This window comes from Saccopteryx bilineata, unplaced genomic scaffold (assembly GCF_036850765.1).
Source record: "Saccopteryx bilineata isolate mSacBil1 unplaced genomic scaffold, mSacBil1_pri_phased_curated manual_scaffold_14, whole genome shotgun sequence".
NCBI classification, from domain to species: Eukaryota; Metazoa; Chordata; class Mammalia; order Chiroptera; family Emballonuridae; genus Saccopteryx; species Saccopteryx bilineata.
The window spans coordinates 3,094,800-3,120,824 of NW_027095440.1; the positions used below are offsets into that span (position 1 = coordinate 3,094,800).

The 26,025-nt window shown below is 38.9% G+C and overlaps 1 protein-coding gene across 1 annotated transcript in view; it reads left to right on the forward strand.

The window, feature by feature from the left end:
- LOC136318217 (PR domain-containing protein 11-like) overlaps positions 1-20,818 on the forward strand; it is a 34,383-nt gene extending 13,565 nt beyond the window's left edge. The window contains 3 exon segments of the mRNA XM_066250621.1: positions 23-275; positions 3,573-3,592; positions 20,464-20,818. Coding sequence (XP_066106718.1) covers positions 23-275; positions 3,573-3,592; positions 20,464-20,818 — 628 coding nt within the window.
- Positions 20,819-26,025: the final 5,207 nt, after the last annotated feature.

The window sequence follows — 26,025 nt, forward strand, 5'->3', positions numbered from 1 at the left end:
CTTTAACCTGCCTCAATCCCAGGTATGTGAACTGTGCCCGGGATGATGAAGAGCAGAACCTTGTGGCCTTTCAGTATTGCAGGCAGATTTTCTACCGAACCTGCCAGGTCATCAAGCCAGACTGTGAGCTGCTAGTCTGGTATGGTGATGAGTATGGCCAGAAGCTGGGCATCAACTATGAAAGTAAGCAGAGAGAGTTTTCAGCAGCTAGAGGTGGGCACAATCATTCTTCAAAATGGAAAGAAAAAAAAGAACTCACCTTAGAACTGTTCATGGTACATTCTAAAGTCAGTAAGATTTTGAATCAGATGATTCAGAAATTAAGGATTCATTTCTTATGTCTTTGATTCTTAGGAGAAATTTTTATATTTTTTACTTTTTTTGATTTTTTTCTTTATTTTTTAAAATTTAATTAATTGTGAGGTTTTTTTGTTTTTTCTTGGTTTTTTGTTTTGGGTTGTTTTTTTTTTTGTATTTTTTTGAAGCTGGAAACAAGGAGAGACAGTCAGACAGACTCCCACATGCGCCCGACCGGGATTCTCCTGGCATGCCCACCAGGGGGTGACGCTCTGCCCACCAGGGGGTAATGCTCTGCCCCTCTGGCGTGTTGCTCTGTCACAACCAGAGCCACTCCAGTGTCCAGGGCAGAGGCCAAGGAGCCATCCCCAGCGCCCAGGCCATCTTTGCTCCAATAAATCCTCAGCTGCGGGAGGGGAAGAGAGAGACAGAGAGGAAGTAGAGGGGGAGGGGTGGAGAAGCAGATGGGTGCCTCTCCTGTGAGCCCTGCTTGGGAATCGAACCCGGGACTTCTGCAAGCCAGGCCGATGCTCTACCACTGAGCCAACTGGCCAGGGCCAATTGTGAGTTTTTTTTAAGGATTATAAAAGTTTTATTTATTCACGATGCTACATTTATTGCATTCCCTTAGAAAAATGGAGAACTGTTTATGTACCAATTTGCACATATAAAACTTTATACAAATTATGTGTATCACATAAAGGCCTCTGGTACAGCTAAAATCCTGACACTATAATTGGGGTAATCCTACTGCAAGGTGTCCAGTTTATCAAGTCTGTCCATAGAAAATTAAACACTGGAATTACAGTCAGTCTCATGGCTTACATGTAGAAATTATTTAAAAATATAATAAAATAAAACTTTCAATTATCTAAAACTCAAAAAAGATAAACAGGAAGTGGATACATTTTGCTACTCATTTCAATTTAACATGACAAATTCACACTTCATTATGTCTGGGGGGAAAAATGATCACTGTAGTGTTGACATTATCTTTATAAGCTGCGGCTGCTTTAGAAGGTATTTTGTCAAAATTTTTCCCAAACAATTAAAAAAAATAATATTCCTCTTATAAAATGGTACAACATCTTAAGGAACCAGAAGATACTAAATGTCTTTGGCTATACAACTAAAAGGCAATTTTGTGTTTACATAGATTCTAGGGTCACCCTGAATGCATCTCCCCTCCTCCCATTCCCCTCAACATCTTCCTTGCCCTCTTCCTAAAGTGCCCTCCCCTTTCTGTTCAGGTTTATCCCATCCCATCATCCCCTTCCACTCTGTACTCTTTTCCTCTGGTCCCTTTGATCTCTCCTCTGTCTCTATTCTGTTCCTCAGTTCACATTATTCCTTGGATTCCTCAAATGAGTGAGGTCATATGATATTTTTCTTTCTCTGCCTGGCTTATTTCACTCAACAAAATAGTTTCCAGGTTCCTCCATATTGTTGCAAAAGGTAATAATTCCTTCTTTTTCATAGCCCCATAGTATTCCATTGCGTATATGTACCACTGCTTTTTAATCCACTCGTCCACTGATGGACACTTGAGCTGTTTCCAGATCTTTGATATTGTGAACAATGCTGCCATAAACATGGGGGTGCATTTCTTTTATATCAGTTGGTGATATGGTGTCCTTGGAATATATTCCTATAAGTGGGATGGCTGGGTCAAATGGTAGTTCCGTTTCTAATTTTTTGAGGAATCTCCATACTGTTTTCCACAGTGGCTGCACCAGTCTGCATTCCCACCAGCAGTGCAGGAGTGTGTCCTTTTTTCCATATTTGTGCCAGCACCTATCATGTGTTGATTCATTTATGAGCGCCATTCTGACTGGTGTGAGGTGGTATCTCATTGTTATTTTAATTTGCATTTCTCTAATGATTAGTGATGTTGATCATTTTTTTAATTTGTCTATTGGCCCTCTGTATGTCCTCTTTGGAGAAGTGTCTGTTCATTTCTTGTGCCCGTTTTGATTGGATAATGTTTGTCTTTCTAGTGTTGAGTTTTACAAGTTCTTATAAATTTTGGTCATTAACCCTTATCAGATGTATTGTCGAATATGTTCTTCCATTGTGTAATTTTTCTTTTTATTCTGTTCATATTGTCTTTGTGCAAAAACTTTTTAGTTTGATATAGTCCCATTTGTTTATCCTATCTTTTATTTCATTTGCCTGTAGAGATAAATCAGCAAAGATACTGCAATGATAGATGTCAGTGAGCTTACTGCCTAAGATTTCTTGTAGGATACTTATGGTTTCACGATTTACATTTAAGTCCTTTATCCATTTTGAGTTTATATTTGTGTATTGTGTAAGTTGGTGGTCTAGTTTTATTTTTTTTTACAGGTAGCTGTCCAGTTTTCCCAACACCATTTGTTAAAAAGACTGTCTTTACTCCACTGTATGCTCTTACCTCCTTTTTCAAATATTAATTGGCCATAAAAATGTGGGTTTATTTTTGGGTTCTTTGTTCTCTTCAATTGGGCTATATGGCTGTTCTTTTGCCAGTACCAAGCTGTTTTGAATACAATGGACTTGTAGTATAACTTGATATCAGAAAGTGTGATACCTCCCACTTTATACTTCTTTTTCAAGATTGCTGAAACTATTCGTGTTCTTTTTTGGTTCCATATAAATATTTGAAATATGTGTTTTATATATTTGAAGTATGTTATTTATATTATAATTGGTATTGCATTGAATTTACAAATTGCTTAGGGTAATAGAGACATTTTAATTATGTTTATTCTTCCTAACCATGAGCACAGTATATGCTTCTACTTGTTTGTGTCTTTCTTGATTTCTTTTCTCAATGTTTTATAATTTTCTGTGTACAAGTCTTTAACCTCCTTGGTTAAATTTACTCCTAGGTTTTTAGTTTTTTGGTTATGATAATGAAGGAGATTGTTTCCTTAATTTCTCTTTGTGACAATTTATTTTTCATGTATAAAAAAACCTCTGATTTTTGTGTATTAATTTTACATACTGCCACCTTGCTGAATTCATTTATTAGGTCCAGTCGTTTTTTGACTGAGACTATAGGGTTTTCTATATACAGTTTCATATCATCTGCAAATAATGATAGTGTTACTTCTTCTTTTCCAATTTTGATGCCTTTGATTTTTTCTTCTTGTCTGATTGCTGTAGCTAGGAATATCAGTACTATGTTGAATAAGAGTGGTGAAAGGGGGCACCCCTGCCTTGTTTCTGATTTTAGGGGAATTGCTTTTAATTTTTGTCCATTAACTACAATGTTTACTGTGGGTTTGTCACAGATGGCCTTTATCATGTTGAGGTATGTTTCCTGTATTCCCACTTTGCTAAGTGTTTTGATCATAAATGGGTGCTGAATTTTATCAAATTCTATTTCTGCATTGATTGAAATTATCATGTAGTTTTTTTCCTTCCTTTTTTTTGTGGTGAATCACATTAATTGATTTAAGAATGTTGTACAGTCCTTGCCTCCCCAGAATAAATCCCACTTAATCATGATGTATGATTTTTTTCAGTATTGCTGGATCTGGTTTGCTAATATTTTGTTGAGAATTTTAACATCTAAATTCATCAGGGTTATTGGCCTATAATTTTCTTTCTTTGTGTTGTCTTTGTCTAGTTTTGGAATCAGAATTATGCTCACCTCATAAAAGAAACTTGGAAGTGTTTCTTCCTCCTGAATTTTTTGAAATAGCTTGAGAAGGATAGGAGTTAGTTCTTCTTTGAATATTTGATAGAATTCACTAGTGAAGCCATTGGGCCCAGTAGTGATGTTTTTTGGGAGCTTTGTGATAAGTATTTTCATCTCTTTTGTTGTAATCGGTCTTTTTAGGTTTTCTGATTCTTCCAGATTGATTTTTGAAAAATTATGTATCAAGGAATTTGTCCATTTCACCTACATTGTTTAATATTTTGGCATACGGTTCTTCATAGTATTTTCATACATTATTTTGTATTTCTGTTGTGTCAGTTGTTATTTCTATACTCTCATTTCTAATTTTATTTATTTGAATTTTCTCTCTTTTTTTTGGTTGAGTCTTGTTAACGGCTCATCGATCTTGTTTACCCTTTCAGAGAACCAGATCTTGGTTTCATTCATCCTCCATATTGTTTCTTTAGCTTCTATGTCATTTATTTCTGCTCTGATCTTTATTATTTTCTTCCTTCTTCTACCTCTGGGCCTTACTTGCTGTTCTTTTTTAAATTTTTTTAGATGAAGGGTTAGGTTGTTTATTTGAGCTTTTGTAAGCTTCTTAAGGAACGCCTGTAGTGCTATGAACTTCCCTCTCAGGACTGCTTTTGTTGTGTCCTATATATTTTTTTTGTATTTTTCTGAAGCTGGAAACAGGGCAAGACAGGCAGACTCCAGCATGCACCCGACTGGGATCCACCCGGCATGCCCACCAGGGGGTGACACTCTGCCCACCAGGGGGCGATGCTCTGCCCCTCTGGGGTGTTGCTCTCTTGCGACCAGAGCCACTCTAGCGCCTGGGGCATAGGCCAAGGAGCTATCCCCAGCGCCCGGGACATCTTTGCTCCAATGGAGCCTCGGCTGTGGGAGGTGAAGAGAGAGACAGAGAGGAAGAAGAGGGGGAGGGGTGGAGAAGCAGACGGGTGCCTCTCCTGTGTGCCCTGGCCAGGAATCAAACCTGGGACTTCTGCACGCCAGGCCGACGCTCTACCTCAGAGCCAACCGGCCAGGGCCAATCCCATAAATTTTGAGTTGTTGTTTGCTCATTATCATTTGTTTCTAGAAATTTTTAAATTTCTTCTTTGATTTCATTGTTAACCTATACATTATTTAATAACATGCTATTTAGTTTCCATGTGTTTGAGTATTTTTCAGTTTTTCTGTTGTGGTTGATTTCTAGTTTTATGCCATTGTGATCAGAGAAGATGCTTGATATTATTTTAATCTTTTTAAATTTGTTGAGACTGCTTTTGTTTATTAACATGTGGTCTATCTTAAGGAAAGTACCATGAACACTTGAAAAGAGTGTATATTCTGCTGCCATAGGGTGAATGGTTCTAAAAACATCTATTAAATCAAGGTGATCTAGTGTGTCCTTTAAGTCTGTGGTTTCTTTGTTAATTTTCTTTCTTGAAGATCTATCTAGTGATGTTTATTGGAGTATTGAAATCTTCTAATATTATAGCATTGCTGTTGATCTCACCCTTTATATTCATCAAAGTCTGCTTGATATATTTAGGTGCTCCTATATTAGGTGCGTAGGTATTTATGATGGTTATATCTTTCTGTTTTGATTGCTCCTTTTATTATTATGTAGTGACTTTCTTCATCTCTTACTATAGTCTTTGTTTTAAAGTCCATTTTGTCTGATACTACTATTGCTACCCCAGTTTTTTTTTCATTTTCCTTTGCATGAAGTATTTTTTTTTCCATCATTTTACCTTCAGTCTATGTACATTTTTGTTTTAAGGTGTGTCTCTTTGTTGTTTTTTGTTTGTTTGCTTTTCTTGTATTTTTCTCTAGTTGGAATCTGGGAGGCAGTCAGACAGACTCCTGCATGGGCCCGACCAGGATCCACACGCATGCCCACCAGGGGGCTAAGGTGTGTCTCTTGTATACAGCATATGTACAGTTCCTTTTTTCTTTTCTATTCAGCTATCCTATGTCTTTTGATTGGATCATCTAAACCAGTGTTTCTCAAACTTTTTGTGTCAATCCCCACTTTACCTTTCTAAAATGTTTATGTTCCCCCCATGTAACATACATAATTTTTAATGTTAAAAATTGATTTGTTCACTTAATAAACATAAATGATAGGTTCTAGGAAGAAATCACTATGAAATTGTTAACAAAACACAGTAAGTAAAATTTCAAAACATATAATGAAAAACAGAAATTTAAATTCCAAATAATTTTAATACAGATTTCTCTATATTAATTTATTATTTTAATTTAGTGTGATCCTTGCGCTTGATGCTTGCTGCACAGAGATTTTATATTAGGTTCCTATTTAGTTAACTTTAGTCTCAAGTCTCCACATTGTGTTATATCCAGCCGATTTCTTTTTTTTACCAGTAAATCATTTACAGCACTAAATCCACATTCAGCTAAAAATGAAGATGGAAACAGTAGCAATAGTTTTCTTGCACATTTGGTTGAATTTGGGTATTTGATTTGTTTCCTCACAAAGCCATGCCATCACTCCTTTGATATTAAATAAAGCTTTAACTGACTCATCATTTTGCAATTCTGCGAGTTCTTCTTGATACTGCATATTTGATATATCAGACAAATCCACTAACATTGGCTGCATCACCCATGTTGGAAATCAATTTGTTTTAAATCAGAACACCTTTCTTTTAAATCAGCCAATAGAATATTCAAATGATTGACAATAACAAGTAAAGCTGTATCAGTTACTTCACATTTTTGGAGCCAATGAAACTGTTTAAAGATTTTGTTGTTAATATGTTTCTGACATAACTCAATATTGGTAATGAAACCAAATATCTTTGCTTTTCATCGACAAGAGTTTTATTTGTTCCTTGAAGTTGCTTTTTTAATATATTTAGTTTTTCAAAGATATCAGCTAAATAACTCACAAATTCTTTACCATCTATTGTTAACTGATACTTCATTTCAGGTTTGTCGCTTAAAAAATTACTAAGAGTATCAAACAGTTCCATAAATCTTTTCAAACAGTTTCCTTTAGATAGCCATCTGACTTAAGTATGAAGTAAAAGTCTCACATGGTCTTCATTTTGTTCTTCACAAAATAGCTTGAAAAGATGCTCACATTTGGCACTAGTTTTAATAGCATTAACACACTTTATTACTGTATGTAATACTTCATTGAAAACAGGCGAGATGTTTTTAGCTACCAAGTTTTCCCTATGAAAAACACAATGCAAAAGAATTATTTCTGGATTCACATCTTTCATCAATTTTAAGCAGCCATTTTTTTTGCCCATCATTTTGGGAACACCATCTGCAGCACAAGATGTTATATTTTTCATTGGTATATCATTGACATCTAAGTAGTTTTTTAACTTATTATATATATATCTTTGGAGGTAGTGGTGCTTTTTAATCTTTTACAGAACAACATTTCTTCAGCAAAATGTCCTTTATCAATATATCTTATGTAAGTTATCAATACTGTCTCTCAAAGTTGATTTATTTATTTGCAAGTAGAATTTTCTTGTTTTCAGCTTTTCAATAAATTGTTTTTCAATATCCTCACTCATTTCATCTATTCTTCTGCTAACAGTATTGTCACTGAGTGGCATAGCTTTTACATCTTTGTCATCTTTTTCAAGAACCATTTTAAGAAATGCTGATATTTACGGTTTTATTAAATTCTCTCCTATAGTGTGATTTTCTCCAGTTTTAGCAATGAATAAAAAAATTTAATAACTAGCCTCAAGAACACGATTATTAGTTGAAGTATGAGCAGTAAATAGAGACTAATGTTGTTCTTTTTTCAAAATTTTTCTTTAAAGTTTTAAAGTAACTCAAATCTGAATTAATATGAGCACTATATTTTGCCTTCAAATGCGCCTCAACACGACCTCATTTCATTGATTTGTTCGTCAAGCATTGCTGGCATAAAAGACAAAAAGGAATCCGCTCATCGTGAACAGTGAGTATGAACCCAAATTTTAAATATTCCTCCAAATATTGATGAGTTTTTTCTTGCTTGCACCACTCATTTTACTATGGGCTATAATAAAAATAAGATCAATTGAAAACTAATATTAAAATATGTTAAAATATATTCAATGTGACATAGAGTAAATGTATACTAAAAATTCATATTTATTTAAATGTATATAACACATTTAATACACTACCACCACGGGCCTGACCTGTGGTGGCGCAGTGGGATAAAGCGTCGACCTGGAACACTGAGGTTGCCGGTTCGAAACCCTGGGCTTGCCTGGTCAAGGCACATATGGGAGTTGATGCTTCCTGCTCCTCCCCCTTCTCTCTCTCTCCCCTCTCTCTAAAAATCAATTAAAAAATCAATAAAAAAAGAAAAAATAATACACTACCACCGCAAATCAAAAGGTATCTATATTTTTTCCACTTGACAAAATTTTCTGGAAAGTTATGCTTCTAAAATTAAAATTGTCATGCATGCACTATTATAGCCCCAATAATATTTATAAAATATTAGTGCTTTCTAGCCCTGATGCAAGAAGTACTTAATAAAGAGCTTAATATTGATAAAAATAAAATCAAATACTTACCAATTATATCTATACAATATATATATGTATATTTATTAAATCAATGAGTTTTTACAACAGTTTTGACTGACACTTATTTCAAATTAACACCAACTGAAGGATGTGAAACACTACAGAAGTTGCAATGGGCCAATTAGGTGAGAATAACTGCGTTGTTTAGTGAGTTTTTAAAATGTCCGGGGTTCCCCGTGGCAGATGGTATGCTCCGCGGTGAACCCAGGACGAAATTTACTTGATGATGCCAATCACCCAGTTGATATTTTGGTCACGTCACACAAAATTATACTTACTAATTATTTACCGCAATTATTTAACAATTGCATTTTTTGTTAAATTTGGCACTGATATATAGCATTGCATTTAAATGTCCTGGGGTGAAAGAGTTAAAATTGTGTCGAGTCCATTTTCAAATTGCCTCCCTTAACTATCGAATTGCCCCTCTGTGGGGTGTGGGCCCCACGTTGGGAAACACTGATCTAAACCATTTACATTTAAGGTTATTATTGATATGTAGTTGTTTATTGCCATTTTATTCTTTAAATCTTTATTTCTTCTTTGCTATATTCTTTTCCCAATGTAATCTGTTTACAACAAACCCCTTAACATTTCCTGCAGTATTGGTTTTTTTGTAATGAATTCCTAATTTTTTTTAAAAAATATTCTCTGTTGCCTTTTTTTGTCTTTATTTTTTTTAATTTTTAAAATCTTTTATTTTTATTGAATTCAGAAAGAGGAAGGGGGGTAAGGGGGAGACAGAAGCATCAATCTGTTTCTGTATGTGCCCCAGCCAAGGACCGAATCAGCCACCTCTGCTTTGCAAGACAATGTTCCAGCCAAGTGAGCCATCCAGCCAGGGCCTAATTTATTTTTCTTTCTTTTTTGTTTTCTGAGAAGCTTTTTATTTCTCCTTCAATTTTAAATGATATCCTTGCTGGATAAAGTAGTCTTGGTTGTAGGCTCTTCTTCTGCATTACTTTGAATATTTCTTGCCATGCCCTTTTGGTCTCAAATGTTTCTGTTGAGAATTCAGATGTCATTGTTTTGGGGGCTCCTTTGTAGGTGATAGCCTTCTTTTCTCTAGCAGCTTTTAATATTTTCTCTTTATCGCTTATCTTTGGCATTTTAATTATGATGTGTCTTGTTGTAGGTCTTTTTGGGTTTCTCTTTAATGCAGTTTTCTGTGCTTCTTGAACTTGTGAAATTCTTGCTTGCATCAATTTAGGGAGGTTTTCAGCTATGACTTGATTCAATAAAGTTTCTATCCCTCGTTCTTTCTCTTCTTCTTTAGGAACCCCTCTGATGCAAATGTTATTTCTCTTCATGTTATCACAGAGCTCTCTTAGATTTACCTCAGACTTTTTGAGTCTCTTTTTTTTTCTGCTCTGTTTCTGTGCCTTCATTTATCATGTTTTCTAACTTACTGATTCAATCCTCAGCTTCATCCATCCTGCTTTTACTTCCTTCTATTGTGGTCTTCCTTTCTGATATTGTACTTGTCACCTACGACTGATTCTTTTTTAATATTTCAATGTTTTTTTTTATACTTGCTATCCTTTTATTTAGGTGACCATCCATTGTTGTTCTAAGATCCCTAAGCATCCTAACAATCATTATTCTAAACTCTGTATCTGGCAATTTGGTTATTTCCATATCACTCAGTTCATTTTCTGGAGATTTCTGTTGTGGTTTCATTTGGATTGCAATTTTCTGTCTTCTCATTATGTCTGTGTGTTTGGGTGTGTTGTTTGTAGAGCTGGTTGAGTCTAGGTTTGGTGTTGTATGCCTCCAATTTTTATTTGTGTTATTTCTAGGTTTTCTTGGGTTGTTATTAGCTGTTGTTTGTAATCCACTGTCAGGTTTGGCTTTTCTAGTTGAGCCGATTTGAAGTCTTGATTTGTTTGTTTTCTTCTGAGTTATCTCAGTGTTAGTCTTGTTTGCTGATCTCAGCAAGGGGCTTATTTGAAACAGTTCTTGTTGTCCAGATTTGTTTTTTTACACTGATTGTTCATAACATAAATTAATTTGTAATCCAGTTTGGTGGTGTGAGCTGGGAGTCTTTGCATCTGCCTACTCCGCTGCCATCTTCAGGTCTCTCTAGGACAAATATTTCTTGACAAGCCAACAATTTTCTAAGCCCTTTTTATACTGTTTGTTCACTGCTCCTGCCATTCCCCAGGCACCAGGTGAAATAAGAAACTGCCATTCACCAATAAGCAAGGAATATGATAGCCTTTTAACACAGCACTAACCATAACTTTTTATGAAGATGGAAAAAAGTTTAAGAAATTTAATTTTTTTAAGTGAGAGGAAGGAAGATAGATTCCTTAATGTGCCCCAACCAGGATCCTCCCAGCAACCTCAGTATGAGATCCATGCTCAGACTAGCCAAGTTATTTTCCACACCTGGGGTCAACACTTGAACCAACTAAACTATCGAGCTGATGATCAAACCAATTAAGCCACTGACTGTGGGAGGGTAAGAGAGAGAGAAAAGAGATGGAGGGGAAGAGAAGCAGATAGTCTTTTTTTTCAGAAGCCAGAAACAGAGAGCAGGGAGGCAGTCAGAGAGACTACCCCATGTGCCTGACTGGGATCCACCCGGCATGCCCACAAGGGGGTGATGCTCTGCCCATCTGGGGCATTGCTCTGTTGTGACAAGAGCCAGTCCAGCACCTGAGGCAGTGGCCACAGAGCCATCCTCAGCACCCGGGAAAACTTTGCTCTAATGTAGCCTTGGCTGTGGGAGGAGAAGTGAGAGACATAGAGAAAGGAGAGCAGGAGGGGTGGAAAATCAGATGGGCACCTCTTAAGTGTGCACTGGCTGGAAATGGAACCCAGGACTCCTGCACGCCAGGCTGATGCTCTACCACTGAGCCTACCATCCATGGCCAATAGTAGCTTTTAATGTGTGCACTGACTGGAGCTCCAACCTGAGATATCCACATTCCAGGCTAACACTCTATCCACTAGGAAAACAAGCATTGGCCGGTTTTCTGAGGGCCACCTTTGTATAGCATATAGGGTAAGTGCAGAGGTTTAATAGATGCCCAGATGCCTGGAATACAGTGTTGTGATTTGAGCCAAGATGCTGGAAACTTTCCTGAGTGAGGTGGGATGATGGTGCTGTTCTTGTCTAGAGGGTGGCTTATTCTTTAAGATTTGCTTTGTTAATTTTTGGAGAATACAGTTCAGTGGGAATTCTCTCAGAGATTACTTTATCTCCAAAAGAGAGAGGATTATGGATTAGCTGGAGAGGGATAGAAGTCAGGCATGCAAGAAGTATGATTGCTGGGTCCTGGCTAGTTAGCTCAGTTGGTTAGAGCTGCTACCTGTAATACCAAGGTTGAGCCTGGGGCAGGGCACATTCGAAAAATGACCAATGACTGCATGTCTAAATAGAACAATGAATAAATGCCTCTCTCTCTTTTTTCTTATTTTTTTTCTCCTTCTCCTCTTCCTCTTCTTCTTCTTCCTCCTCCTTTTTTTCCTGCTCAAAAATGAATCAATTTGTAAAAAGTATGGTTGGGGAAATATTTTGAAAAGGACTTTCTATTGTATATGAAATGGGCTGACACTGAATAAAACCAAGTATGAATATTTGATGTGAAGCTTGAGGAAGGACATATTGTTAGTTTATCATCTGTCAAAAACTATGACAGAAGCAATTCCTAGTTGGAGTCAGTGGTCTTTATAAAGAACTGTGTTAAAAGCTACATGTATATAGGAAATGTCAGCATTGTTCCACCATACAAGGGGTGAAAGGGCCTCTGATGCTACTTGACAGTCCCTCATCTGGCAATGCATAGAAAAAACCCTTGGCATGGGCTTTCTGGATTTCTAAAGAAGATATAGTACATAAAAATCAAAAGAGAGAAGAGACTGTAAAAAAAACTGTGGGGGAGAGAGAGAATATATTGTCAACCCCATAAGAATGACTCATGGGACAGGTATTAACAAAACATATGACCCAGGCAGCCTTGTCAACATTTATCCTGACCAAAATTTTCTCTTTCAGCAGAACCACAGCCAGAGATACACCCATGTGCTTTCTTCTCTCTGATCTTCTCCAGTCAAAAATTTCTCAGTCAACATGTGGGATGCAATCACCCCTCTGATATTCTCCCTGGAACATCTACAAGAAAACACCTCCAATCAAAGGATCCCTACCCAGAGGATGAAAATCAGCAGCAGCCTCATACTGATACACACAACAGGAATGACAAAGCTGAAGGTCAAAAGGTCAAAGAAAAGTCCAAACATTTGTTTAAAAAAAAACAGGCCAAGGAGGATTTTAAGGGCCTTTTTCAAGCCTCCAAAAAGACACATGGGAAGCTCTACTGATCAAGAGAGAATGATACAGAAAGCACCAAGCAGAGGCCAGAAACTGAATTTAGTGGACACAGAAAAACTGTCTATGAGATTAGTAATGTCAACAAATAAAGCTATCAAGTATGGAGAGTGTCTGCAAGGCTTTGATGATGGGTCACATCTCCTCAAAAACCAGAGAATACACTCAGGGGAAATGAACTATGTTTGCAGGGTGTGTGAGCGAGGCTTTACAAAAAAGTCAGACCTCCTCAGACACCTGAGGACACACTCAGGGAGAAGCCCTATGTTTGCATGGTTTGTGAGCAAGGCTTTACAAAAAAGTCATACCTCCTCAGACACCAGAAGACACTCTCAGGGAAGAAGCCCAATGTTTGCAAGGAGTGTGAACAAGTCTTTTCACTGATGTCACATCTTCTCACACAGCAGAGAACACACTTAGGGGAGAAACCCTGTTTGCAAGGAGTGTGAGTGAGGATTTTCACAGAAGTCAACTCTCTTCAGACACCAGAGGACTCACTCAGAGCAGAATCCTTATGTTTGCAGGGAGTGTGAATGAGGTTTTATGCAAAAGTCAGATCTCTTAAAACACCAAAGAACACACTCAGGGGAGAAACCCTATGTCTGCAGGGAGTGTTTGTGAGGCTTTACATAAAAGTCACATCTTTCTACACACCAAAGAACACACTCAGGGGGAAAGCCCTATGTGTGCAGAGAGTGTAATTGAGGCTTTTCAAAGAAGACACATCTCCTCACACATCAGAGAACACACTCAGGAGAGAAGCCCTATGTTTGCAGAAAGTGCGAATGAGGCTTTACTCGAAAGTCAGATCTCCTAAGACACCAGAAAATACACTCAGGGGAGAAGCAATATGTTTGCAGGAAATGTGATCAAGGTTTTTCACAGAAGTCACATCTCCTCACACACCATAGAACACACTCAGTGTAGAAGTGCTATGGTTGCAGCGAGTGTGAGCGAGGCTTTTCACAGAAGTCAAGTCTCCTCATACTCCAGAGGACACACTCAAGGGAGAAGCCCTTTGTTTATAAGGAGTGTGAGTGAATCATTAGCATTAAATTGCATCTCCACAATCATATTTCTTACACAGGTCATAACCCAGCTCTCAGTGGACTTCATAGGAAGTTTACTAACCCCTTATTCTCATGAGATTTTAATTTGTATAGAAGAAACTAAACTTCACTATCATGAAAAAAGATGAGCTCAACAAATTGTTCCTCAAGTGATATGGGAATGTCAACAGCAATATTCTTCTAATAAATCTTCATAAATCTATGATGCCCACATACCTCATTCTTCCCCTCTCCATCACTGAAAGCAGAGAGTTCCCAAAGAGCCACAGAGAACTCACACTGTCAAGCACAGAAACTCAACCCCTAAAAACATGGAAATCTGGAGTCAATTTACATAGGTTACTTCCCAGGGAGAGGGATTTGAGGCAGACTCACCAGGAAAAGGGATTTCCTTCACTCCAGGAAAGTAGAGGCTTCTCTCCTTGTAGGCTCAACACCCTCCCCCCTTGGCTTTTCTTGGCTCCTGTCCTGGATTCCTCTGACCTCTGTAGTCCCTGGTGAAAACCAGGAAGGAATACGTGCATGTCTGTGTCCCTGGCTCAGACTGGGCAGCTTGTCTTCCTCATTCTCTCCTCATTGTTTCTTCAGAATGAGAATCTTATGGTGTACACCACATGGACTCTAGATCATTCCATAGTGGGTTTCAATCTCAGCTCTGCCTTCACCATCTTTGTGACCTAAGGCAGGATTCTCAACTCCTCTTTGCCTGTTTTTTAATCTATAAAATGGAAATAGTGCCTGAGCAAGCAGTGGTGCAGTGCATAGAGCATTGGAATGGGATGGAGATGACCCAGGTTCAAAACGCCAAGGTTGCTGGCTTGAGCACAGTTTCACCAGCTTGAGTGCAGGGTTGTATGCTTGAGCATGGCATCATAGATATGATCTTATGGTCACTGTCTTGAAGTTCAGTGTTGCTGGCTTGAGCAAGAAGTTAACTTGTGCTTTAGTCTCCTGCTCAAGGCACATATGAGAGAGCAATCAATGAACAACTAAGGTGCTTCTTATCTCATTCTTTTCCTGTTTGTCACTATCTTTCTCTTTCTCTGTCTCTCTAAAATAATTTTTGGTTTTCTGTCTCCACTCTCTAACATGAATAAAATAAAATGACTAGGCTTGACCTGTGGTGGCATAGTGGATAAAGCATCAACCTGGATTACTGAGATTGCTGGTTCAAAACCCTGGGCTTGCCTGGTCAAGGTGCAGTTGGGAGTTGATGCTTCCTGCTCCTCCCCCTTATCTCTCTAACTTTCTCCTCTCTAAAATGAATAAAATCTTTAAAAAATAAAGTAAAATGAATATACATGGCATATATGGAAGTTGATGCTTTTTGCTCTTCCCCCTTCTCTATCTCCACTCTCTAAAATAAATGTTAAAAATAAATAAAATAAAAATTGCTACACAATCAGTCTGCAGGATTGAAGATCTTTATCCCAAATGTTTGAAGTCATTTTGGCTCATAAACTCCTTAAAAACTTGAAGTTTTCATGTTTCTTATTTGACAAGACCAAGTACCTAACCTTGTAAAAATAAGCTCTGCCTGATATATGATTAGAAAATGGCAAATTCAGACTACTATATTATGGCACTCACATCTGTTAGAACTGCTAAAGTTTAAATTTATGACAGTACGAATGTTCTCATGTATTCATTAATTCTTAGATGTCCCAGACTAAGGATTCAGCCTATAACTTTGGTGTATTAGAATGACACTCTAACTAATCTTCCTGGCCAAGGCATAACCATGGATTTCATCCAACTCTCTCATTTAAAGATGGAAAATACCTTTTTCAGAACCAGTACATTACCACAAAAAAAAGAAAACCAGTAGAGAGAAAACTTAGTTAACATAAGCAGGTAAGTGGATCAACTGAGGAAGGAGGTGCAGGCCCCTTTTCATTGAGGAGAAAAAAAACAAGAAGAATGCAAGGGAAGAGACCCTGCATGGGTAACTGAGTCAGACAGTTCTAGATTAACTACTTTCTATAGTTCTCTGAAAAGGTGCCTGGAACCACTTGCTACACAGAGCAAGAAAGATAGAACTTACCTGAAAACCCATTTATCTTTTTCCCAAAGCTTTTAAGAAACCATGTTTACATACCTTAATTAAAAATTACAACACTTATCCTCTGATTCCACCTAAATTCACCCTCTCATCCTGGAGTCATGAGAGTGACATGTCCCTCTAGACAAAGGGATCACGAGCCCCTTGCATGAATATTTGTATTCTGTAAAAGGTATATTAGATGTAAGGAATCTAACTTTGTGGAGCACATGTTTGATTTCCTCTTTGGGGATCATGCTGCTCCACCAGCTAAATAAATTCTACTTCCTTCATCTTTTTTCAGAGCGTTTTTGTCTTGCCTTGATTCCTGCAATACAACCACTGACAGATAATGCACTGTACCCACCCCTGGTTCTCCTTACTGCCACCAAGGTGTTGTTCCAAAAATGCACACTAGCCTAACAGCAGAGACACAGACTGAGGACACATTTAAAAGGGACCATATTGCACTATAAAGCAAGTGACAACAAACTTTAAAGATTTGAAATTATATAACCTGTTTCCACCTCTCATGACAGCTGAACTTGACATCCTTATTAACAGATAAACCAGAAAGTACTTTTACTTCAGTTATAAAATACAATTTTAAATAACCTGTAACATACATGGTAATTAGAATTCTAAAATAATTTTATCTACTGAAGGAGAATAATTTTTAAAAAACTATGGTGCTCTGACCAGATGGCTCAGTGCATGGAGGGTCCCCCTGTGTGCCAAGATTTTGGGTTTTGTCACAGCTCTCAGCAGCTATGAATTGTGACCAAGAAATAATTTTATACTTCTCTCTTTTTCAAATTAATTAAAATATATAGAAATTTAATGCAAAAATCTGTGATACACCTGCTATATGCCTAGTGCCTTTCTCAACAGGAAGGCAGAAAACAGAAAAAAACTAAAAAACGCAGATATCTCTTTGAACCATATTTCTATTTTTCACCTAAAATAGACTACTTTTTTTTTTATAAACCATCGACCTGGAAATGCTGAGGTCACGGGTTCGAAGCCCTGGGCTTGCCTGGTTAAGGTACATATGGGAGTTGATACTTCCAGCTCCTCCTGCTTTCTCTCTCTCTGTCTCCTTCTCATCTCTCTTTTTCTCTGTCTCTCTCCTCTCAAAAAATGAATAAATAAATAAAAATTAAAAAAATATTTTAAAAAATCTAATTCTGCACCTCACAGTGTTTCCTGCCCATTTCTGCCCTTCATAGTGCCTCTCCTACACTGGAACCATTTTTTCTATTACTTTTCCAAAACATGGCCAGCAGTGCCTTGGAAAAACTCCTACAAAACCTGAAGCAGAGGGCTGATGGGATGATGGACATCTCAGAACACAATGGAGTACTCTAATGTGCCATCAAGCCTACAAATGTTGGAGCATTCTATCAAATATGACTAAATGGAACCTTGAGACTTCTCCCTGGGGCAGTATCCTGAGTTTTCTAGAATAGAATCTCCCATTAGTTTTGTTCTGTTTCCCCATACAACATCATTACTGAACAGACGCCAGAGTCCTTAGACAAATCAGGGCCCCATGGACCATAGACAACTCAAACAGAGCAATGGACCAACCACCTAATCAAAAAGACTCGGCACTGAACACCAAACACTGCTCTACAGACCCAAGTGAGACTAGGACACAACAATGCCAAAAACTGACACGGAACCTTAAACACCAGAGTCCATACATCATGTCCTAGAACTGGAGTTGCTTGTGGCCTCACACTGAAACTCGAATACGAGGCTACATGCAAGGGGTCCCCAGGTGCACAGCAAAATACAGATTCAACAAGAAACCCTGGAGACAGACTCCTGATCTGTACACAACCCTATAACCAAACTTCAGACAAGGAGCCAAACAACAAACCTCACCTGCAAAGTGACAGATGCAGGAGCTGAACCTGATACTCACAATGCAAACAGAGGCAGGACTTCATAAAAGACATCTCATGACTTCGTAAGTCCAAGCAGTTAGCTTCGATATGTATTGTATATTTCATTACCAATGTAAATGTAGAATAGAGAAACATCACTAGCAGTCCTACCACATTCTACCAAACTTCCAAAAAATAAACCAAGTAACAGACAGAGGGAACAGTAATAATGCTTACCCTTAGTCGACACATGTCCATGATCTCAGCTGCAGGACTCCCCAGGACTTTGTGCCCCAGCCATTCATGTCACAGTCCAACTCATTGATACTGTGTGTGATAAAATTTAAAAATATCCTCATACTTTGAAAGTTCTAGCAGCTGGGCTAATCATCAGGTGAAATAATGAGATGGACAAGAGATATTAAACATATAATACATGCTCAAGGGAAATTCACATTCCCAAGAATATAAGACAATGAGCTTATACTGGGTGTATAGAAAACTGCAAAATACCTGACCAGATGGTGGTGCAGTGGATAGAGCATCAGACTGGGATGAAAGGACCGAGGTTTGAGAACCCAAAGTTGTAAGCTTGAGCACAAGCTCATCTGGTTTGAGCAAAGCTCACCAGCTTGGTACAAAGGTTGCTGGCTTGAGCAAGATGTTACTCAGTCTGCTGAAGTCCCATGGTCAAGGCACATATGAGAAAGCAATCAATGAACAACTAAGGTACCACAACAAAAAAATGATCATTGATGCTTCTCATCTCTCCCCGTTTCTGTCTGTTCCTATCTATTCCTCTCTCTTAAGCTCTATTGTTGTAAAAGCAACAAAAAATAACACTTCAAAAACTGAATATCAGAATAATATTTTTTGAAAAAAATGTATTCATTGATCTTAGAGAAAGTCAGAAGAGAGAGAGAGAGAAAATGTAAAGAAGTGGAAACATCACCTCAGAGGAGTTGCCTCTAATAAGTGCCTTGACCCAGCAAGCCTCGAGTTTCAAACTGGCAACCCCAGCATTCCAATTTGATGCTCTATCCACTGCACTCCCACAGGTCAGGCCAGAATCTTATATTGACAAAGGTGACATGGATAACATGCAGCTAATTTGAGAACATGTGACACATCTCACAGATTACTTTTTGTTGGGAAACCCCAAAACTTATTGGACACAAGTGGGGTCAAAAAGCTGCTCCTTGCAGTCTTCATGTCTCCCACTAATGTACTTGTACTTAAGTTCTCTTTTGAAACTGGCATGTGCACAAGATGACAAAGAAGCACACTTCACACATATTTAAAGAGACCACAAAGCAACAGAAAACAAGCTTCATAGTTTGAAAGAACATACAGTGTATGTCTTGCTGTCATGGCCATGAACCTAAGAAACATTAATGACACAGACCTATGAGCTCCTTATAATTTAAGGTATAAATAACATTTTCTAAATAACACATCAAATGCATCACAATTGGAAATTTAAAATATCTTCAATTGAATGATAATTAAAATACTACATTAAAAATAACCCTATGGGGCACTGCCCATGTAGATGAGTGCAGATGCCATTTTCCCAAATACTAAAGTTAATGGTGTGAGCCCCACTGTCGTCACCTAAAGGGTGCAACCAATCAGCACATAACTAAATGGAACAACTAAGTGGAGCAATGATTGAATGCTTCTCTCTGTGTGTCTCAAATGAAAGGATAAATTTGGAAAACCAATGAAAAGTAGAGTGATGAATCCACATCGTGGCCACTCTGTTTCTCTCAGCAGGAGGGCAGAATAAAATGACAAACAAAAGGCCCAGATTTCTATTAGGACCATGTTTCTATTCTTCAGCTGGGAGAAGTAACATTTCTTGACCATAAACACTCTGGATTCTGAACCTCAGTGTTTCCCACTCATTATTTTATGTAGTGCCTCTCCTACAATGAAAGCTTTTTTACCTTTCTTCCCCTCTCAGCTGGCTGGCAGTGCCTTAAGAAAACTCCTCCCAATCCTGAGACAGAGGGCTGAGGGGACAATGGACTTTTCAGGATACAATGGATTCCTCTAATGTACCATCAAGCCTATGAATACTGGAGCCTTTTGTGAGATTAGACTAACTAAAACCCTGAGGCTTCTCCCTGAGACACCGATTCCATTTTTTGTTTGTATATATTTTTTGTATGTTTCTGATGTAAAAACCAAGAGGCAGAGTAACAGATTCCCATATGCCACCGACCAGGATCCACATAACAAGGCCAATAGGGGGCGATGCTCTGCTCCTCTGGGGTGTTGCACCATTGCAACAGGAGCCATCCTCAGCACTCAGGCCAATTTTGCTCCATTGGAGCCTCTTCTGTTGTAGGGGAAGAGAGAGTGAGAAAGGAAATGGGGAAGGGTGGAGAAGCAGATGGGCACTTCTCCTGTGTACCCTGGCTGGGAATCAAATGCAAGACTTTCATACATAGAGCCGATGCTCTACCACTGAGCCAAGTGGCCAGAGCCCACATATTCTGTTTTATAGAATAGAATCTCCAATTAGCTTTGCTCTCTTTCCCCATCAGTATCTCCTTTCCTGCTAATATGAACATAACAACCATTACTGAACAGAGACCTTAGACAGAATCAGAACCCCAAGGACTCTAGACAACTGAAGTTGAGAAGTGGACCAACTCTAAACCAAAATGAGGACTTGGCACTGAACTCCAAACACTGGTCTCCAGATCCAACTGAGATTAGGAAACAACAATGCCAGAAACTTACATGGCATCTTGGACACCAGTGTCAATTCATCATGCCCAAGAACTGGAGTTACTTGTGGGACCCACACTGGAACTCGGATACAAGGCTACATGCAAAGGGACCTCAGACCCCAGATGAACAACAGAATACAGATTCAATCACAGACCCTGGAGACAGACTCCTGATCTGTAACCAAGACCCCATAACTGAACTTCAGACATGAAGCCAAACACCTGACCCCACTTGCTACATGACAGATGCAGGAGCTGAACCTGATACTCACAATGCAAATGCAACCAGAACTCCATAGAGGAAATCTCATAGCTCCCTAAGTTCAAGCAGGAGGCTAAAATATATTTCACTACCAATGTAAATGTAGAAGAGAGAAACATAACTCACAGCACTACCACATTCTACCAAAGCCCCCAAAATAAACCGAGTAACTGACAGAGGAAACAGAAACAATGCTTACCCTTAGCTGACACATGTCCATAATCTCAGCTGCACAGGAATTTTTAGGAGTTACTGCCCCAGCCATTTATTTCACAAGACATCTCATTGACACTGTGGGTGATGAAATTTAAAAATATCCTCATACTTTGAAAGTTCTAGCAGCTGGGCTAATAATCAGGTGAAATAATGAGATGGACACAAGATATTAAACATATAATACATGCTCAAGGGAAATTCACACTACCAAGAATACAAGACAATGAGGTTATAATGCATGTATAGGACATTTCAAAAAACTTACTAACAGAATTTTAGATTTTTGGGAAAATGTTATAGATCGATTATAGAGAACTGTGAGGAGACAGAGAGAAAGGGAGGAAAGTAGAAAGCATTACCTCAGAGTAGTTGCCTCCCATGTGTGCCTTTACCCGGCAACCCTAGAGTGTTAAACCAGCAAATCTATACTCTATCCACTGTGCCACCACAGGTCAGGCCAGAATCTTGGATTCTTTTTTTTTTTTACCTTTTTTTCTAATAGACAGAGTCAGAGAGAGGGAAAAACAGGGACAGACAGACAGGAATGGAGAGAGATGAGAAGCATCAATCATCAGTTTTTTCATTGTGACATCTTAGTTGTTCATTGATTGCTTTCTCATATGTGCCTCTACCGTAGGCCTTCAGCAGAGCAAGTGACCCCTTGCTCAAGCGGGCAACCTTTGGTCCAAGCTAGTGAGCTTTGCACAAACCAGATGAGCCCGCGCTCAGGTGGTGACCTCAGAGTCTCAAACCTGGGTCCTCAGAATCCCAGTGACACTCATATACAGTGTGCCACCACCTGGTCAGGCCAGAATCTTGGATTTTTAAAGGTTACATAGATATGCCCTAGCCAGTTGGCTCAGAAGGAGAGTGTTGACTGGGCATGTGGAAATCCTGGATTCAATGTCCGGTCATGACACACAGGAGAAATGCCCATCTCCTTCACCACCCTTTCTTTTATCCTTCCTCTCTATCTGTCTCTTCCCTTCTTGCAGCCAAGGCTCCATTGGAGCAGAGTTGGCCTGGCTTCTGAGAACAGCTCCATGGCCTCCACTTAAGGCACTAGAATGGCTCTGGTTGCAGTCGAGCAACACCCCAGATGAGCAGAGCATTGGCCCTCAGTGGGCATGCCGGTTGGATCTCAGTTGGGCACATGCAGGAGTCTATCTGTCTGCCTCCCCCCTGCTTCTCAGTTCATAAAAAAAGTGACATGGATAACATGCAGCTAATTTGAGAACATGTAACAAACCTGACAGATTACTTTTTGTTGGGAAACACAAAACCTATTAAACTCAAGAAATAAGGTAAGGTGTCAACAAGCTGTCCTTGGAGTCTTCATGTTAACACAAAGGTGATTGTACTTAAGTTTTTTTCTAAAACTACCATGGGCACAGAGTGACAACAGAGTAGTACACTTCAAACATATTGAAAAGGGACCACAAAGCAACAGAAAGCAATATCCAACCAGCTTTCAGGTTTAAAAAAATATAAAATGTTTGTTTGGTCTTCAGGGCCATTAACCTAAAGTATAGGTTGAGAGAGAGACAGAGAGGAACAGGCAGGCAGAAAGGGAGAGAGATAAGAAGCATCAATTCATCATTGCAGCTCCCTTAGTTGTTCATTGATCGCTTTCCCTTATGGACCTTGTGTGGGGGCCTACATCAAAGTGAGTGACCTCATGCTCAAGCCAGAGAACTTGGGCTTCAAGCCAGTGACCATTGGGCTTAAGCCAGCAACCATGGGGTCATGTCTATAATTCCACGCTCAAGCCAGTGACCCTGCACTCAAGGTTCTAAGCTCCTGCTCAAGCCAGATGAGCCTGCACTTAAGCTGGGGACCTCAGGGTTTAAAACCTGGGTCTTCTGCATTTCAGTACAATGCTCTATCCAGTGTGCCACTGCCTGGTCTGGCTAAAAATATTAATAAAAGAGACACATGAGCTCCTTATGCTTTAAGGAATGAATGATATTTTCTAAATAACCCCCCAAACTTATCACAATTAGAAATATAAAATAACTTCAAATGAATGATTAAATACTACTTTAAAAAAGCCTATGGGGCACTGGCCATGTAGCTCAGTGCATATGGCATTGTACCAAACAGCAACATGACAGGTGTGAGCCCCATTGTTGGCACCTAAAAGGAACAACCAATGAGCACCTAACTAAATGGAACAACTAAGTGGAGCAATGAGCATGCTTCTCTCTCTCTCTCTCAAATCAATGAAATAATTAAAATCCTAGGAAAAATTGAGTAATAAATCTGCAATGTGCCTCACACTTTTCACTCAGGTAAAAGGTAGAAGAAATGGCAAACAAACAAACAAATTAACAAAAACCTTGAATCTCTTTTAAGACCATGTTTGTATTTTTCGGCTGGGACAAACTTTTTTTCTTGCTGTAAACCATCTCAGGTCTGTACCTCCCAGAGTTTTCCACCCACTTTTGACTCCCATGGTGCCTCTCCTACAATGCAACAATTTCCTTCTTGCTTCCCCAAAACACCTGGTGGCAGTGCCTTGGGGAAACCCTTCCCAAACCTGAGGCAATGCACTGAGGGGACAATGGACTTCTCAGGACACAATGGTTTCCTCTAATGTGCCATGAGGCCTATGAATACTGGAGCCTTCTATCAGATTAGACTAAATGGAACCTTGAGGCTTCTCCCTAGAGCACTCATTCCAAGTTTCATAAAATATAGTGTCCAACTCTCTTCTCTCTCTTACCCCATCTATATCTACCTTCCTGCCAACACGAACACAACAAGCATTACTGAATAAGCATAAGAATCCAGAAAAACTTTTAGCTCACAAGGATCAAGGGGGAGAATGTTACAGTAATATAATGTTATAGTAATTAAATAAATAGAAATATAGAAAGTATAGAAGATATATAAAAATGTTACAATATGATATTAAAAGCTGCTAAGATAAGTGAATAAGCTACACCCTTTGGGTGGGAGCTAATCTAGTGTATAGGGATATGATAGGCTAGACCAAGGGTCCCCAAACTTTTTACACAGGGGGCCAGTTCACTGTCCCTCAGACCATTGGAGGGCCAGACTATAAAAAAAGCTATGAACAAATCCCTATGCATACTGCACATATCTTATTTTAGTATATGTGCTGCCGAAGCGAGCACAGCACATATCTTATTTTAAAGTAAAAAACAAAAACAAAACTGGAACAAATATACTATTTAAAATAAAGAACAAGTAAATTTAAATCAACAAACTGACCAGTATTTCAATGGGAACTATGCTCCTCTCACTGACCACCAATGAAAGAGGTGCCCCTTCCGGAAGTGTGGCAGGGGCAGATAAATGGCTTCAGGGGGCTGCATGCGGCCCGCGGGCTGTAGTTTGGGGACCCCTGGGCTAGACCATGCCCTTAGCTCAGGGCCCAGTTAATGTGTGTGTGAAATTATATATAGATAAAAAGAGCTCTCTGCAAGGAACTACCTAAACATGGCTTAATGTGACTATTCTGTAGATTAACAAAAAGTGTCTTGATATGATAATCCAGAGATTAACACCTGTTAGAAGGTGTATGCCACAAAGGGTAATAAAGCCAATGGGTCCCCAGCTGCAGTTACTCGACCAGACTCCAACATTGAATGTGGAGTCTCCATGCTGGCCACTCTAAACAAGAACAGTTGACAAGCACGCTGATGGTGCCCCAGTAAGCTGTACACAGGTATGCCATATGATCTGTGAGTAATGAACTGCCTGTGTGATTCTTACAATTTACTTGTGTTGATCATGTCTTTTCTCAGGTGGTGATTGATCTCAGTACCAATAAGTAGAATCTGCATAGCCCCCTCAAGAGTAGTCTCAAAGAGGCTCCCAGACTTGCTGTTAAGCAGGAGTGTCACACTTCATGGGTAGTCAAATCAGGGATCCTTGATCTATGTAAAGCTTGGAATCTACTGTGACAGGGGAGCACTTCTCTAGGAAGCCAGCGTTTCTCTGAGGAGGATGTGGACAAAAAAGGGGCCACATGCTGAACCTGACAAGCTCAGGGGAGGCTTGCATAGTAGCCTTACAAACTCATAGACCTAAAATAACCACACAGGATGGTCTGAAATTAAAACTTTCTAACTAAAAGCAAGCAGTTTGTGGTGGGTAGTCATGTATAGAGAGGTATTTTTCTCTAACAAAGGTCAAAGGCTTACTTTATGTGAGCCTGTCTGTAGTCTTTTGCATCTACAATAATGTACCTGATAATGGCACCAGAGAAAACTCAGGTCCAAGAGGGCTTCTTAGGTGAGAAAGAATTCAGGTGGGAGATAGGGTGCAGTGTTCAAGCAAAGCAAGCAGTTCATTAAGCAATCTTGTGCACTTTGCACAAGACACAAGTGGGCAACTCAGCTTGTTTGAGCACCGCTACCTCTTGGGGTCTTAAAGATCATGTACTTTTTAACTGTAACTTCCAAGGTTGCCTTTCAATGATACTCTAACATACAGTATTTCAAGGCTGTTTGAACATTTGGTGATTTTATTCTGGCAGACAGTGTGATTGCTGACCCCCTCTTCTTCAGTGGATGAGATAAAACCCCCTCTGTTTCCCCTTCCCTTTTCCTGCCCTGATGCCTGTCTATCCTGTGTAACAATAGCATGTCTTTGAAATATAAGGGTAATTTTTTCTGCACTCCTCAGAGCCAGCATATCAGCAGAGCAGAAGCCAACCACCCCCATTGTTGTTATTATCACAGTTCTTGTTAGCTATCTTATTCCTGCCCACATTAAAAAAATTAGTATATATATTTTTACTTTAAATCTCTGCCACAGATTTCTGACTCTTGCATTCTCATTCTTGGCCTCCCTAATCTATCACCAATCAATTTTATGTAATCCCCATTTTCAACTTCCATTCTGATGTACAAAATATAAGAATCCAGAAAAGACCAGAGTAACAGGCTTTATTGAAAAAAAGAAAGAAAC